The following is a 15,147-nucleotide window of genomic DNA, read 5'->3' on the forward strand; positions in this document are numbered from 1 at the left end:
AAACAGAAGTAGGGACAAAGAAAGAAGGGAGCATGTCAGAGGGACTTAATGAGTCCTGGAACTTTCGATGTTAGATCAGGGAAGGGAGTCAGCTAGGAGCAGCATTAATGACCAGGAGACAGAGGAAACACAATCGGAACTGTTTTATTTGATGCTTTCCTTCTAAGAGGATTTTCAAGAGCACTCGTAGGCAATGACTTCCTTGCAAATGCAGCACGCAGCTTCCTTTGTATATGTGTCTGGGGACTGTGTAAGGAGGAGGACCTGGCGATCACTAGGTAAGAATAGGCAAGCAGAGTTTAAATCTGGAAACAACTTCCAGCTGGAAGAGGCTTTGAGGGCCCTGTTTTCCCAGTGATTTGAGGTCCAAGAGAGTTTAGAAAGGTCACAAGCTGTCATAGTCAGTCAATATGAGACTTAATCCGCTGAAATGATGAGCAAGCTTTCTTCAGAAGGTCAAAATAGTTTGGCTAACAGCCATAATTATTGACACTAATAATATAAGCATCTTAAACTTCAAGCTAATACAGATGTCCCACTTTATTTGTAGCAAGGTGATATGGGGGGCAATTCCACTGCATTTTACGTGTGAAACAAAATAAAGGAAATGTAGGCAGACCCAAAGTAATGTCAACACCTAAAGCATTTATTTGGATATCTTTAAACTTTTTACATATGATACATTCCCAATTTTACAAGTTGTCCACAGATAATAAAGTTATAGCCAATTTATTAAACAGATATGATTTTTCCCTGATATGGAAAGCATGTTTATATAAACATTTCTACAATAAACATAATACATGCGGAACAAATCATAAGACTAAGATGATTCCTTAGATGGGGAAGACAATTAGCTTAATGATACACACACCAGAAGATAAAAGGGTGTGTGTTGCTACTTGATGTAAATTCATTTTCTCTCAGACTCCCTGACCTTCTCAGAAAACGGAATCCAGGGACACCCTCTGCTAACAGCAGGCTTATATGAAGTCAGTTTTAAAAGTTGAAGTATTGTTATGATTTAGTGAAGAAGTTTATAATCCTACTACAGAGGGAGAAACCTGGTTTTATTTGGAGTTTAAGCTTGGTTAACAACTGGAGAAAAGCCAAAAGAAGATGGACTTAAAAGCTAAAGGAGTGGGGATGTGACCAAGGCCAAAATAACATTAAAACCATGATGCCATCCACAGACCACACCACCAGAAAGGGAGAAAGGCCAGAAGAACGGGGTGAGCGCTGGGTTCTAACGTGGATTTTCTTCTGGTTGGGCAAGAAGCGCCTCCTCTCAGATGGGGTGAGTGAGTCCCAGGCAAGAAGGGTCCAGTTCATCCTTTCAGAGGAAGGGGTTCTTCATACACCACCCCGGTGAAGTAGCGAGTGTGGCTTCTGCACCCCCACTGCCTTTAGCTGAGCGTCTGGATTTCCGGCCTTCCTCCTGGGTGTACTGCAGAGGGTGCGAAGCTGAGCAGGATGCAACTTTCAGACGCAGTTCAAAGAAAACTGAGCGAAATGGCTATCTGCATTGGCTAAAGAAGCCCAAGAACCTCTTATTACTCATTCATCCCTTAGTCCCTCCTCAGAGAGACTCCCAACTGATTCCTCCACCAAACCTGCCATCACTCTCTGCGTACCCAAGCTCTTAGCACACATGATCACGGCAGAGTGGTGTGTTGCATGGCGTGGTTATAAACTATTTTACTAAGCGGCTATCATTCTAGGAAGGCACCTCTTAGTAAGAACAATAAGGTTAAAAAATAATAAAAAGCCTGGGCACACAGGCTGTCCCAGGAATGTCCTAAGTGAACTAGCAGGTAAACAGCAATTCATCTATTCCAGAAAATGCTGGAAGGGTGGGGGTGAGGGAATTTCAAAACACTGAATTCTCATTTTTTTTGCAAGTGCTTGATTCTAGATGAATACACTCTTTCAACTTAGTCTTAGAAATAACAGAATATATTATCTGAAAAATTATGATACTCTTGAGTTTTCAAAAAGCCCTTTAAAACGAGTATTTTTTCCTCAAAGCCAAAGCCTTGCAAAAAGAAAAAAAAAAAAAAAGAGGGGGGAATCCAACCTTGTACAGCCCGGAAAATCAGCTGGCACATAGAGACACCACCATCTCCCCTTTGGATTCCCACAGGCTCCTCCAGCAAGAGTGTCCCCCAACCCCCTCACAGCCAGTGGAGACAGGGAATGCCACTTTCGAAATACACTGCTTTGCTTAGAGGTAGGGTCCCATCAGCTGTGGGCACACCGACCCAGCCTCAAGGTTGAGCGTCACTGAGCGGGACCAGGAAGTGTGACCCCAAAAGACCAGAGACTTTGCTTCCTGCCGCTGTTGAATAAGCTTCCGGCCTGGAGTTCCCTGTGTTCAGTAATGTGACATGGCTCAGATGACGGGGGAACAGTCAAACGCAGTCAGATGCCCGCAAATGGGCTGAGTCCAGCCCAGGAAGAGAAGCTCCTTCCTGGATTCGAAAATTCAAGAAGTTATGTTTGAAGGACACAGCAAATGATGCAAGAAAATCTGCTGGCAGAAAATGATTTTCATCAGTTCCTGGAGCCAGAAGGTATAAAAATAAAAATTGGGGGGAAAAAAAAGCTTAAATAACTTATTTCCAAATTCAGAAGAAGCTATTTCCTATTTTCTTTCTTGAAAAGCCAGCTGGTTTACAAAAATCCAAGTTCATGTATTTGGTAGTGACGTAGCTATAGGTGTTGCCAGTCAATGCCAACCAGTGTCTGGTTTGCTTCCTGTGCGTGTCCAATTTCCTCTGTGATACTGTGCTGGTGCCAGAGCTTCTGAATCTTCTTGAATCGCTCTCTGCACAAATGTAAAGGATTTCCCCGTCTAGAAAGAAGACACATGTCACTCAGGAGGTATTTGGTGGTGTATTCATCTATTCTACTCCAACCTTTCCTGGTTTAGGAAAAGTTAACAAGTTTATTGGTTTTAGATCCTCTGCAAAATGTCTCTTTGGCAGGCGTCTGTGGCTATTAATATGTTAGCTCTGACCGTTTGCTAGGAGCAGCTGAAGGGGAGTAAGTGCAGAAAAGAAGAGGAAAACAAATAAACTACACTGATTCAGGCTGGGGTGAGGAACAGGAGGGTGGGGTTGAGCAGGAGGTGAACGTTGAGAGGCTAAAACTACGCATTCATTGTCCATTTTGTTGGTAAAATGTAAAACAGGGAGTAGGGGGGAGGATGAAAACATTACACAGGTAAAAATGTTCTTCCAAGTACGTCTTTTAGATCCAATGTTTAAGCAAAGCAGCTAAACATGAATAACTCTGGTTTCCAACTTAACCAGAGAATAGGAGTTGGTGAGCCTGAGGCCTTGGCTCCCGACTCAGAGCACCAGTCCTCTCAGCTCTCCATCCAGGGCTCCTCCTCCTAAGAGCCCACATTTCTTTTTCTTTTTTTCCTGTTTGGCTCATTTCTTTTTTCATTCATTCTTCCATTTATTCATCCAACAGTGTTTATTTAGAACCTGTTACATGCTAGTTCACTGTCCCAGCCACATAAAATTAGCCCAGGAGACAGGCAGTAGGCAGGTAAACACAGTGACTCTGGGTCGTAACGTGGGCTAAGAAAATGAAACTAGCCAATGTGACAAACCTCCTCAGAGGCCACGTTAGCCAGGGTGGTCAGGGAGGACTTCTCTGAGGAGGTGGCACCGGACTGAGGCCCGCAGGAGTCAGCCCTGTGCTTATGGTGGTACGGGAGGAAGGGGGATGGTAGGGGTGGCACAGAGTCATTAGAAATATACCAGGAACTCATCTGGAATACACAAGGAATACCCAGAAGTCAGAAGAGACAGAAATAAAACTCTCAGTTACCAGTGGTCATATAACAAATCACCCCAAAGTTAAGGGCTCTAAGGCATTTCTCAGAGCACCAGGTTGAACCATCAACTGGTGGCACAAGTGTATCCCTGCAGTCAGTCAAGTGTCTGGGGAGCCCAACTACTTATCTTGCCTTGGTTTCCAGGCCTTCAACTTCTGCTCCCCAAGCCTGGGAAGCTACATCTAGGTTAAGATTTTTACCCCATTTTGGCAAAAATAAACAATCTGAAAATTCCTTAATAGTGCTCAAAGGAACTACTGTTTGTATACTGCTTTTGATGCAATAGGTGCTGCTGCTGCTGCTAAGTCGCTTCAGTCATGTCCGACTCTGTGCGACCCCATAGACGGCAGCCCACCAGGCTCCCCTGTCCCTGGGATTCTCCAAGCAAGAACACTGGAGTGGGTTGCCATTTCCTTCTCCAATGCATGAAAGTGAAAAGTGAAAGTGAAGTCGCTCAGTCGTGTCCGACTCTTCGCAACCCCATGGACGGCAGCCTACCAGGGTCCTCCATCCATGGGATTTTCCAGGCAAGAGTACTCAATAGGTGCTACCTGAGTAGAATACTACCCCAGATACTGTTTATTGCTCTATATGTCCTAAGTCTTTGTCCCCCAGATTCTTATGTAGTAAGATAAGTGCTTCTCTCTTCAGTTAAGATTTGCTCTTTTTTTGTCACCTGAAGAATACTGGGTCTCACATACAAAACTGCACTAGTCACAGTGTGCTCTCCCCGCAGCGCTTGATGCCACAGGACCATTCAAACAGTTCTCTGGAGTGAGACAGGAAAAAAGTTCCATTTTCTCCCCCTTATGTATCGTGATGGCCCTGATGACTTTCTGAGGGCTAGCAATGGGAATGGCGAACCGGACAGCAAGGGAAGCTTCCTTGAAAGAGTCCACAGACAACAGCCACTTGTGCTAACGCCCCGGGCAGGTAGCAGGCAGGCCTCCGGACCACAGGGTTCATCAGGATCACCTCATGCTGAAGCTCCTGGAGGCCCAGAGCAAGCCAATGTAGTTCCCCAGGATGGGCCTTACCTGAGTCCCTGGTCCGTCTCCCCATAGTCATCAAGGTAAGGAGGAGAATAAAAACAGCCTTTGGTTTTGCCAGCTAAAAATAGTACTTGACATTCTCGTACTCTGTAGAGAGACCAATTTATATATTAGGAACCAAGATTTGGATTCAGTTACAAATGGACTGAAGTCCTAGAGAAATCAACAAAACCACCAGAAGTATGGGGTTAACAAACTGTTATACATAACATAGATGAACAATCAGGATTTACTGTACAGCACAGGGAATTATACCCAGTAACTTCTAATAACATATAATGAAATATAATCTGCAAAAAAACAAAACAAAAAACCCCTACATCACTGTGATGGACCCTGAAACTACTGCAATATCCTAAGTCAATTATACATCAATAAATAAATGTAAACAAACAAAACTGGTGCTGAGGCAAGCGGTATTTATAGCAGAGACACTTGACAGTTTCAGGTGGACAGTGAAGGGACTTAGCCATATATATATATGTGTGTGTCCATTCTCTCCCCAACTCCCCTCTCAACACATGCCTAAGTATTAAAAATAACTAAAAGGACTATATTGTTATCAATATAAGGAGGAAGAGGGACATGTAGGATTAGATTTCAACAACTCATATAAAACTGGCATTGAAAAAGTTAAATATGAGAAAGTTAACTTCTAAAAGCAGGTACTGATGTATCAACCACTATTATGAGAAAATTATTCATTAAAAAAATGGTACACACACATTATAAATTATATTGACCTAAACAAAAAGCAACCCCAACTCGACCAAAAGCATTCTGAAATATGCTGAACAAAGTAAAAGGCTACTTTCGTATTTCTCCTAAGGGTTTTAAAAAAAAGTTTCCTGATTCTGTTGAGACGTTTGCTTAACTTTTTCTGGTGTTAGTAATTCAGCTCAATTCAACATTTACTGAGAACCTGTAGTATATTGGGGGTACTAAGATGTGCCTAAAATCTATGTCCCAGAGGAGCTCAAACTCACGTCACTTCTTTCCTTCAGGCCCTGCAACAGCTTCCATCTCACTCAGAGATGTCAAGGGGACATCCCAAGCCCATGACTCTCCCCACTGTACTCGCTACTCCAGTGGCAGTAGCCTCCGTGCTGTTTCTTTTTCTTTTGGCCATCCTGTATAGCTTGTGGGATTTTAGTGCCTGGACCGGGGATTGAACCCATGCCCTCGGCAGTGAAAGCTTGGAGTCCTAACCACTGGACTGCCAAGGAATTCCCTCTTTTCTTAAATAAATTTTACAGAGGTATAATTTTTTAAATAAAATGTATCCATTTTTAGAACACAGTTTGAAGAATTTTGTCCTTTCTGTTTCTTGAACATGGCAGGCACTGCTGCTGCCAAGTTGCTTCAGTTGTGTCTGACTCTGTGCGACCCCACAGACGGCAGCCCACCAGGCTCCCCGTCCCTGGGATTCTCCAGGCAAGAACATTGGAGTGGGTTGCCATTTCCTTCTCCAATGCATGAAAGTGAAAAGTGAAAGTGAAGTCGCTCAGTCGTGTCCCACTCTTCGCGACCCCATGGACTGCAGCCTACCAGGCCCCTCCATCCATGGGATTTTCCGGGCAAGAGTACTGGAGTGGGGGCCATTGCCTTCTCCGATGGCAGGCACACGCCCCAGCAATTCTGCACTTGCTGCTCATTGCACCCTAGGATGTTCTCCCCTCTTCTTTAGGTTTTTATTCAAGACACCTTCCCAGGGACCTTCTCTGGTTTCCTATCTATAATAAAATCCACCTCTATCTATAGTAAAATCCATCTATAATAATCTATCTATAATAAAATCCACCATTTCATATTCCCCTCCCTGCCTTATTTTTTCTCTTCTGCATGGATCACTTTCTAAATTCTTATTTTCTATCTCCCTCATGAGAAAATGAACTCCATGAAAACAGAGATTTTTGTCTGTTGTGTTGACCACTGCATTCTCAATGCCTCGTATAGTCACTAGTAAGCATCTGCCGTACACTGCTGAACACACACAACTGCCTGCATCAGCCTGTGCTCGTGTGAATCCTGCCATTACAACAAAAGAAGTAAGTAATTCTGACTGTGTCTGGGTAGAAAATCAAAGACAGCTAGCAGTTTCACATTAGAACAAGGCGCAAAGAAAGAACAGAACTGTCATGGGGATGGAAATGACAATGGAAGAATCAGCACAGAGTTAGCATGAGCCAAATACGAGGTGTGGATACAAGGCTCCCCGTTTTCCTCAAATGAATAAAAACGGTGGCCTCTAATCCTCTTCAATGTAGCAGTTTCTCGAGTCCATTCCTCAACAGGCCATCTATTGTGGCAGATCTAAAGCTAGAAAGCTCTTTCCAGGGCCTCACCTCAGGAAGATGCCCACCCCAGAACCACAGGAGTAGGTGTGAGCGGTGCATGCCCCTACGTCCTCCCCTTCCAACTCTGTCTGGCAGCAGTAGCTCTGGGAGCACAGCAGGGTTCCGCATACAAGGCACATAGTTGGGGCTCTGCTCTTGTCACCACCTGATTTGGGGCACCTTCAGGGAATAAAAAAAGTACAAGTGAAGACTAAAGAGATGATGGTAAAACTGTCCTGGGAAAAAATTCTGCAATATCAAGTAGAGCTGAAGATCCATACAGACTACAGCCCAGGCAAATTCACTTTGGAATAGATAACATCTCACACATATACACCAACATCAGGTACTGGAAACAATCAATTGGAGAAAGGAGAAATAAAATTATCAATAGGAGGGAAAAATAGGTAAATGCTGCTACTCTCAGATAATGAAACGCTATACAACAGTGAAAAGTGATGAATTAAAAATTATGTACGTCAAATGTGTAAGTAAATCTTACAATCAATGCTAGTGAAAAAAGCCACAGGAAGAGGTACAATGTTATTTTAAAGCTTAAAATAATGATATATGCAAAATAATATATACTGCTTAGGAATATAACTATCTGTAGTTAATGTGTTACTTAAAGTGCAAATGGTTTAGATAAACTGTAATGAATCAAACTTGTTCCTCAGCATCCTGTTTCTCCTACTTTATTCTGTAAGATGGTGGGATCATTCTTTTATGAGTTAAATAGTGTAAAGTCCTCCTGATGTTACAATTTCTCTACACAAACTGAAGAGAACAGCAAAATCTTTCACATTCTGTGTAGAGAACAAGTGTTTACAGTGGCAGGAAATGCTCAACAAGCTAATATCAAAACTTACGAGAAATTAGATGCTTGATTAATGAGGCTGCTGTAATCCTCTGGAAGGTCTATTAATTTGTTAGATTCTCTTGGATAACTAGAAACAAAACAAAACAAAAGCCACACAAAAACTCAGTTAATAGAAGGACATATTGTTTAATGATAACAAAGTAACTCTTGACTTAGTCAAATAAAGGAAAACTGGCTGCTACCACAGCAGCAAGAAGCTATAGCAAGAAATTAAAATGCCACTCTTATAACACCGGGCCTTAGGATTCACATTTTACTTAAAGAACTCAGCATAAAAATTATCAGGACAACAGACAGTACTGTACACTTGTATCCTGCTTCCTCCCTACCTCCTGCCCGCAACCAAGAGGTGTGACAATCTTTAACCTACCTTATGGAGAAGGCAATGGCAACCCACTCCAGTACTCTTGCCTGGAAAATATCATGGACGGAGGAGCTTGGTAGGCTGCAGTCCATGGGGTCGCTAAGAGTCGGACACGACTGAGCGACCTCACTTTCACTTTTCACTTTCATGCATTGGAGAAGGAAATGGCAACCCACTCCAGTGTTCTTGCCTGGAGAATCCCAAGGAAGGCGGAGCCTGGTGGGCTGCCGTCTATGGGGTTGCACAGAGTTGGACACGACTGAAGCGACTTAGCAGCGGCAGCAGCAGCAGCAACCTACCTTATAGCGTCTCTTTCACCTTCCAGGTATCTTTTAACTTCGATGTTATGACACCAACTTTAATGTAAATGGAGGAAAAAATAAAACAAAACATTTTTACTTTTGAAGGGCTAGAACTAAATGTACGAGGAAATAAACATCTCCACTACTGTTCGCTGTCCAGGCAAATCTACTTATGCTATTCACTGGGCCTGGCAAAAATCTTGTCACAAAGGTAAACCCTTAACTAAGAAGGCCTAATGAATCACAAGGATTGAATTTTGCCAGGCTCACTATCTGAGAATTTTGTAAAATATGTGTTTCCAAATATATATATATATTTATTGTAACATAAAGAAGAAAATTGTATCATCATTACCTTTCAATCAGTAATTTCATTATCTCCTTATTTTCTTGAAAAAGACAAAGAAGGTTGTTTGGCAGGGAAAGATAGTTACATAGATGTTCAAAATGGCTTGTTCCAGAAGCTGCAAATAGAGAAGAAAAGAGATACAGATATAACAATTAAGAGCAGATTCTATATTAGAGTAAGCAACAGCAGAGTTTAAAACAAACAAAAAAAAAGCACAAGACGGAAGAGTTCAATTTGGCCAGGTACATAACCTGGAAGTAAATAAGATGGCACAGGAAGGAATCCATAGAGTCAGGCGACTCCTTTACTAAACTGCCCACAATTTCTTGATGTTTCAGTATTATCATATGCAAAATGGGACACCTGTCCTGTGTGATATACTTTATGGGGTTATTTGTGAACATTAAATGACAAAAATAACATATGGGGAGCTCCAGAAAAGTATAAAGAAGTACAGAAATATAAGACAACTTTATCCCTGAGAGATGGATTTAAACATTCACTTAATCATCACTGCAAATGATTAGGAAGTCTAAACTGTTCTCTCAATGGTGCCTGGACAACTAGATAGATGGAGATGCTATTCAACACACTTGTAGAGAGTGACATTACATGCAGGTACCCCATGCTCTGGGCCAGGCACTACGAGATACAGTAAACTCTAAGTCTACCTTTACACTACTTTCAAGAAATGAATTGAAGCAGAACACAGAGAACAACTGTGAAACAGCAAATTAACTCCTATATTAAAATCAGATTTATGTGCAATTATGAGTATTTTGAACCTCAATGCCACATGTCTCATGTTAAAAACCACCTGAATTTCAGTTTTCCCTTTTTAAAATCTGAAGAACCCATTTTATAAATAATATATACTTGAACATTTTAACATCTGACAGCAAAACTATATTTTTATACATGTAAAAAATCAGTACATTACTGAGATCCAAATAAAATCAGATATTTACATAAATATGCATTTAATTCTATAATTTTGTACATCACCACTCAACTAGCTATGATCTAAAGTTTAGTAAGTTTTAATTTTTGCAATGCATTTTAATTCTGAAATTGCTGGAGTGAAAGACAACACACATTTCCTACATTTTGAAAGAAATTAGAAATTACCGGGAAAAAAAAAAAAAAATTACCTTGAATTTCAGGTGGGGAAGGAACTCCATTTAAGTAATGGAAAAACAAAGCAGAACACCTCAGAAAAGGCACGATTCCAGCTTTGACATTCCTCCACAGATGCCAACCAGACGGCATTTCTTTCAAGGCACTAAAAAAGAGAAAAATGATAAGTGGGAAACTTAATTTAAAAATGATTCATTCTAGTTATAGCACAGTGTGAAAACAGACAACTGCTATTTGGAAGTGACAGCAGATTGGTGTCAAAGGTGTGGGTAGCCCTGACTATTACAGGATGTCAGGTATAACTGGTGATATACCTTCCACACTGTTATTAAAATTTATAAAAGTAATATAGCTACATAAAGAGAAAATCTGGAAAATAAAAACACTATGCATTATTCTGTAACTTTTATATTAGCAAGTATTCTTCTGGCAAACTACTTTCATACTAATCAGTCTAACACAGTTTTAAGTGTACCATGAAATTTAAAATTAATATAAAAAACCCCCACATTTTTCAGAATACCATAAACCATAATTTTTATCAGAGTTTTAATACTCTGGATAGTACCTATCATAACCTACACTGAATTACTCCCCTGCAAGCAAACTCTTAGATTTAAACTCTAATATAAATAATATCAGTGTACACTGTTATGTCTACAGGTTTTTCTATATGTGGATTATTTTGTTAATATGGATTCTCAGAAATAGGATAATTTAGTTAAAGAACAAACAGTATGGTTCCTGAGATCTACTATTAGAAAGCCAAGTGAAACTGTTGTAACTAAATCACAACGGCCTCAATAACATCTGAGTTCTGAGAACTTCTACCAGCCCTGGACATTATCTTAAAAATGTGTGGGAAGCACTGTATATTACCCTTCTTGCAGAGATTCCCAATCATGTTAGTATATTAAAGTTCGGGAGTCCTGCAGATCGCCCATCTTCTTTTTTAAATATGTCAACAGACAGCAATTTCCTTTATTTAACAAACAAACTCCATTTTCCCCCTCTTTTTCTGACATGTACACACTGCGACATTTATCTATCTTTGACTGTGCTGGGTCTTCACTGCTGCACGTAGGCTACCTCTGGTTGTGGTGAGTGGGGGCTACTCTCCAGTTGTGGGGCATGGGCTTCTCACTGCGGTGACTTCTCTTGTTGTGGAGCCCAGGCTCTAGGTGTGCGGACTTCAGTAGTTGTGGCGCAGGGGCTTAGTTGCTCTGCAGCCTGTGGAATCCTCCCAGACCAGGGATCGAACCCGTGTGCCCTGCATCGGCAGGTGGATTCCTATCCACTGCGCCACCATGGAAGCCCCAAATGAATTCCTTTTTCATGCTATCGCCTCCTAATATTTGGGGAACTGCCTATCATATAAAGAGAATGTATGATCTCACCTTCCTGTATACTGCTGAATCATTTTATACAAAGCAAGAACTGCTAGTTCTTCTTCTTTGCCAGCAGCATTTTCTTGATCCATGCCACTCTTTTCTGAAAGACAAGGCAATATTAGTACCCTGCATTTGCCTACTAAGTGGATTGCTGACCACATCATTTAAGCACTCAAATATATTCACCCAGTCACATGTAATATGAAAATGCTCCCACGAAACACACAGAACTTTCATCCCTCAGGCCGGAGCACAGTTTACTATCCTAACAAGGAACCTCTTCGACAGAGGACGTGAATGTGCCCCAGGGTGCCGGGCAGCAAGTGGTGAGTAAAATCTGCTAAATATATAGTCTGTAGTACTCAAATTTTACTAAACATGTGAAATAAAAAAAAATAAGTAAAAACATTCACATCACTAAGGGATTTTTAACAGAAGGGAAATGGTTTCAAAAATTTTCACATGAGGATAAACAGATTTTTATTGTTTATTTTACTGTTTACCGTTACAAGTAGCCTTATTGTAAATTTATGTATTATTCTCATCCAAGCACCTTTTCCTTCAGTACTGTTTCTTTTTTAAGCTGAGAAAACTCAATTATTTCGTTTAAGAATCTGACAAAGAGGAGTTACCTGTACACGAGGTAAGTAAGATCTGAACAATGTGTGCCATGGTAACCAGATGGAAAATGTGAAGGTCCCCAGTGCCCAGGCTGATCCCTGAAAAGTCCTGACACTGCAGCGAAGGGAAGGCAAGGACCAAGCCCACCTGGACAGCAAACACAGGGTCAGACACAGCACCTTTCCTTTCACTGCGGAACATTTGCACTTCCTTAATGCGATCCTTCTGTGAACTCAGTTCCTCCTCTTAAGAAATCTGTTGTTCTTAAAGGGTGCATGTGTTAGAAATTCCACTAGGACTGACTAAAGACAATTATTTAGAACATTATTATCTCATTTATCCAGTGATTCCCCTATTTACATTTATTGTTAATAATAACAGAAATAAAGCTTGAAATCTTTCTAGGTAGTAAGCAGCAGAAAAAGCATGAATTTTTGACCCACAAAGATCCAGGTATGAATCCCAGATTCTATTATGAGCCTTTTACATAATTCTTCTGAGTCTTAGTTTCCCTGTTGGTAAACTGGAGATAATATATGTGTTTTTAATACCTTAGGATTAAATACCTTAGTAGTAAGGATGTAAAGACTAAATGAAGATGAATGTGAAAGCAGGCAGGTGCCCACTAACTAAATGCTAGCTCCATTGTGAGTCTCCTGCTGCCTGTATGATGGTGTCAGTGGTGGTAGCTCTCAAAGGAGAAATGGGAACAATAACAATGGCTAATATTTACTAGGGACACATTGCTCTAAGAGCTCTGCATTGATTATCCCACTGAGTTTTGACACAATCATTTCAGGTAGGTATTAACTAACTTAAAGGCATAGAATCTGATGCCCAAAAGTGATTAAGGGAGCAGCATTGGGGCTGCTGTGTGTGGTGGTATACTCAGTGTCCTGTGAAAGGGAGCCTGGTTGAGGTGGGGCTAAACTTCAGCCATGCACTGCTTGGCCAGTGCTGATCTAGCACCAGACTGCACTTGCTCAGAAGACAAGACTTGCCCTAAACCACACAAAGGGACTGTCTGTTACTAAGTAGTGGAACCAAAAGGCTGTATCTGCCCCAAACCACTGTATGGGCTGGCAGCAGCCCTTCCATTACCAGTGTTCTTTTTACTTCTTTATTGGAAAAAGCATAGAGAGGTTACAGTACTGACCTCAGCCACAAGGCAAAAATGAAAGAGGCTGGATTAGACACCCAGGTCAAGTCTCTCAACTAGATTTCTTAACCTTTTTTTTAAGTATCTTCAGAAAAGAAATAGACTCAGAAGTAGTTGAAGAACAACAGATGATAATTCCTCTTGTCTGCCTCTACATTACTCAAGTCTAAGATGAAGCTACAGAGTATGACAGAGAATTTCAAACACGAATTATAAAATACCCACCAATAAATGAAACATGTCGATATCTAATATGCATGGAAGGTCTCTGTGGTTGTCACCAGGCACCAATGCTGATATTTAAAGAAAAATACGAGATCATATTTTTATATCAATGTAAGTATTAAATTATTTTTAACATGCACATAACCTAACTTGACTTTATTTTTTGCAAGCTATAAATGAATTCATAGCTAGAAGTTGCATATAAGACAAACAGTATTACCTTTAAAATATTTTTTCATAGTGGAGGAAAGTTTCATTACTAAAAACAAAATTACAGAAGATGAGAAATTACCCTAACACATATGGTACATGTATTAATACTCACATGCAAAAAGTTTACAAAAGTGTCCTTGTACCACTGAAAGTGACACCACTGTCCAATGTGCTCCAGCAAATCTTGTTAGTGACCTGAGACAGTCATCCTGAAATAGACACTGACACAGTTAACAAAGAAGCCAGCATATGAAGTAGTTCTCTTCTAGGAATGCTCGTTCAAAGCATAGCTAGTTGAAGTAAAGTTGGAAGCACAATGAAATCTCTAGATGGTATGGTACTGAATCTTATGACATCTTTACCGACATGTCTCTAACGTGAAATGAATGGAATAGAAAATATCTAATTGTACGCTGAATAAAACAAAGTTATCTCCTATCACCATGCTGCTAGTTCTGTATGGAAAAGTTAACAAGGATACACGCGTCAAGACAGACAGTAAACAACAGAGACTCTCAGGAATGTGAAGCAGTATTTCTTTGTATTTAGTCTAAAGAAATACACTAAAATGTGGGAAATACTCCCAATACTGGGGAAACTTCATGGAAGATGGCTGTATAAAATCAGGGTGTCAGTAAACACCAAAAACTGTTATGGGGACTATGTAGCAACAATACATAGTTTTAAAGAAAACTTTAAAGTGAAGAATATAGTAGGAACAAAACTACATGTAAATATCTATTATAATAACAGTATAAACATGGTAATAAAAAAAGACAAATGGGTGACTGACTTAAGTTTTCTTCCTACTTCTCTATTTTCTATAATGTTGTCTGGTTCAGTAGATATTGAGGACCTACCATACGCTAGTTTTGGTTTTGAAGATCTTAAAATGAAAACTCAACCCTCCCAACTGCTTCTGTCAAGGAGCTCACAGCCTTGAGGGTGGGAAGGGAAAGAAAAGGGGGATGGGGACAACTAAAGGAGGCAGGATCCCAGATGAGTGATATCCCATTCATGGCTCAGAAATTTCCCAGGGAAGACAAAGCTTGAAGAGCTTCTTAAAGAGGAGCTGTCTGCTTTGGGCACTTGAGCAGAGGCAAAAGCCTGGAACTAGCATCTGGGGACAAGTAACGACTCTGCAATCCTGGACAATGGATGTGGAGACTGGCAGGAAGTGAGTGATAATGGAGAAATAACATTTAAGATGTATGATTGGGGTTACTTTTTGGAGAACCCCTTTGATAGTATGTTAGGAGAAAGTGAGA

General features: G+C 40.7%; 1 protein-coding gene across 4 annotated transcripts in view; it reads right to left on the reverse strand.

Moving 5' to 3' along the window:
* Window positions 1–625: 625 nt before the first annotated feature.
* The window catches only part of UBR2 (ubiquitin protein ligase E3 component n-recognin 2), a 108,306-nt gene continuing 93,784 nt past the window's right edge, over window positions 626–15,147 (reverse strand). For 3 of the 4 annotated variants that reach the window (XM_006069206.3, XM_025269837.2, XM_006069204.3), the window contains exons 37-47: window positions 13,992–14,088; window positions 13,667–13,734; window positions 12,294–12,429; window positions 11,668–11,761; window positions 10,285–10,415; window positions 9,140–9,248; window positions 8,782–8,838; window positions 8,108–8,185; window positions 7,248–7,418; window positions 4,888–4,989; window positions 626–2,854 (exon numbers count right to left, since the gene is read on the reverse strand). In XM_006069206.3, the coding sequence (XP_006069268.1) occupies window positions 2,713–2,854; window positions 4,888–4,989; window positions 7,248–7,418; window positions 8,108–8,185; window positions 8,782–8,838; window positions 9,140–9,248; window positions 10,285–10,415; window positions 11,668–11,761; window positions 12,294–12,429; window positions 13,667–13,734; window positions 13,992–14,088 (1,185 nt within the window). In that variant the 3' untranslated portion in view covers window positions 626–2,712. Of the gene's footprint in view, window positions 2,855–4,887; window positions 4,990–7,247; window positions 7,419–8,107; window positions 8,186–8,781; window positions 8,839–9,139; window positions 9,249–10,284; window positions 10,416–11,667; window positions 11,762–12,293; window positions 12,430–13,666; window positions 13,735–13,991; window positions 14,089–15,147 lie in introns of those variants that run through there. The other variant, XM_044929916.1, reaches the window with a different exon arrangement.

The sequence above is a fragment of the Bubalus bubalis genome, chromosome 2 (assembly GCF_019923935.1).
Source record: "Bubalus bubalis isolate 160015118507 breed Murrah chromosome 2, NDDB_SH_1, whole genome shotgun sequence".
Lineage (NCBI taxonomy): Eukaryota > Metazoa > Chordata > Mammalia > Artiodactyla > Bovidae > Bubalus > Bubalus bubalis.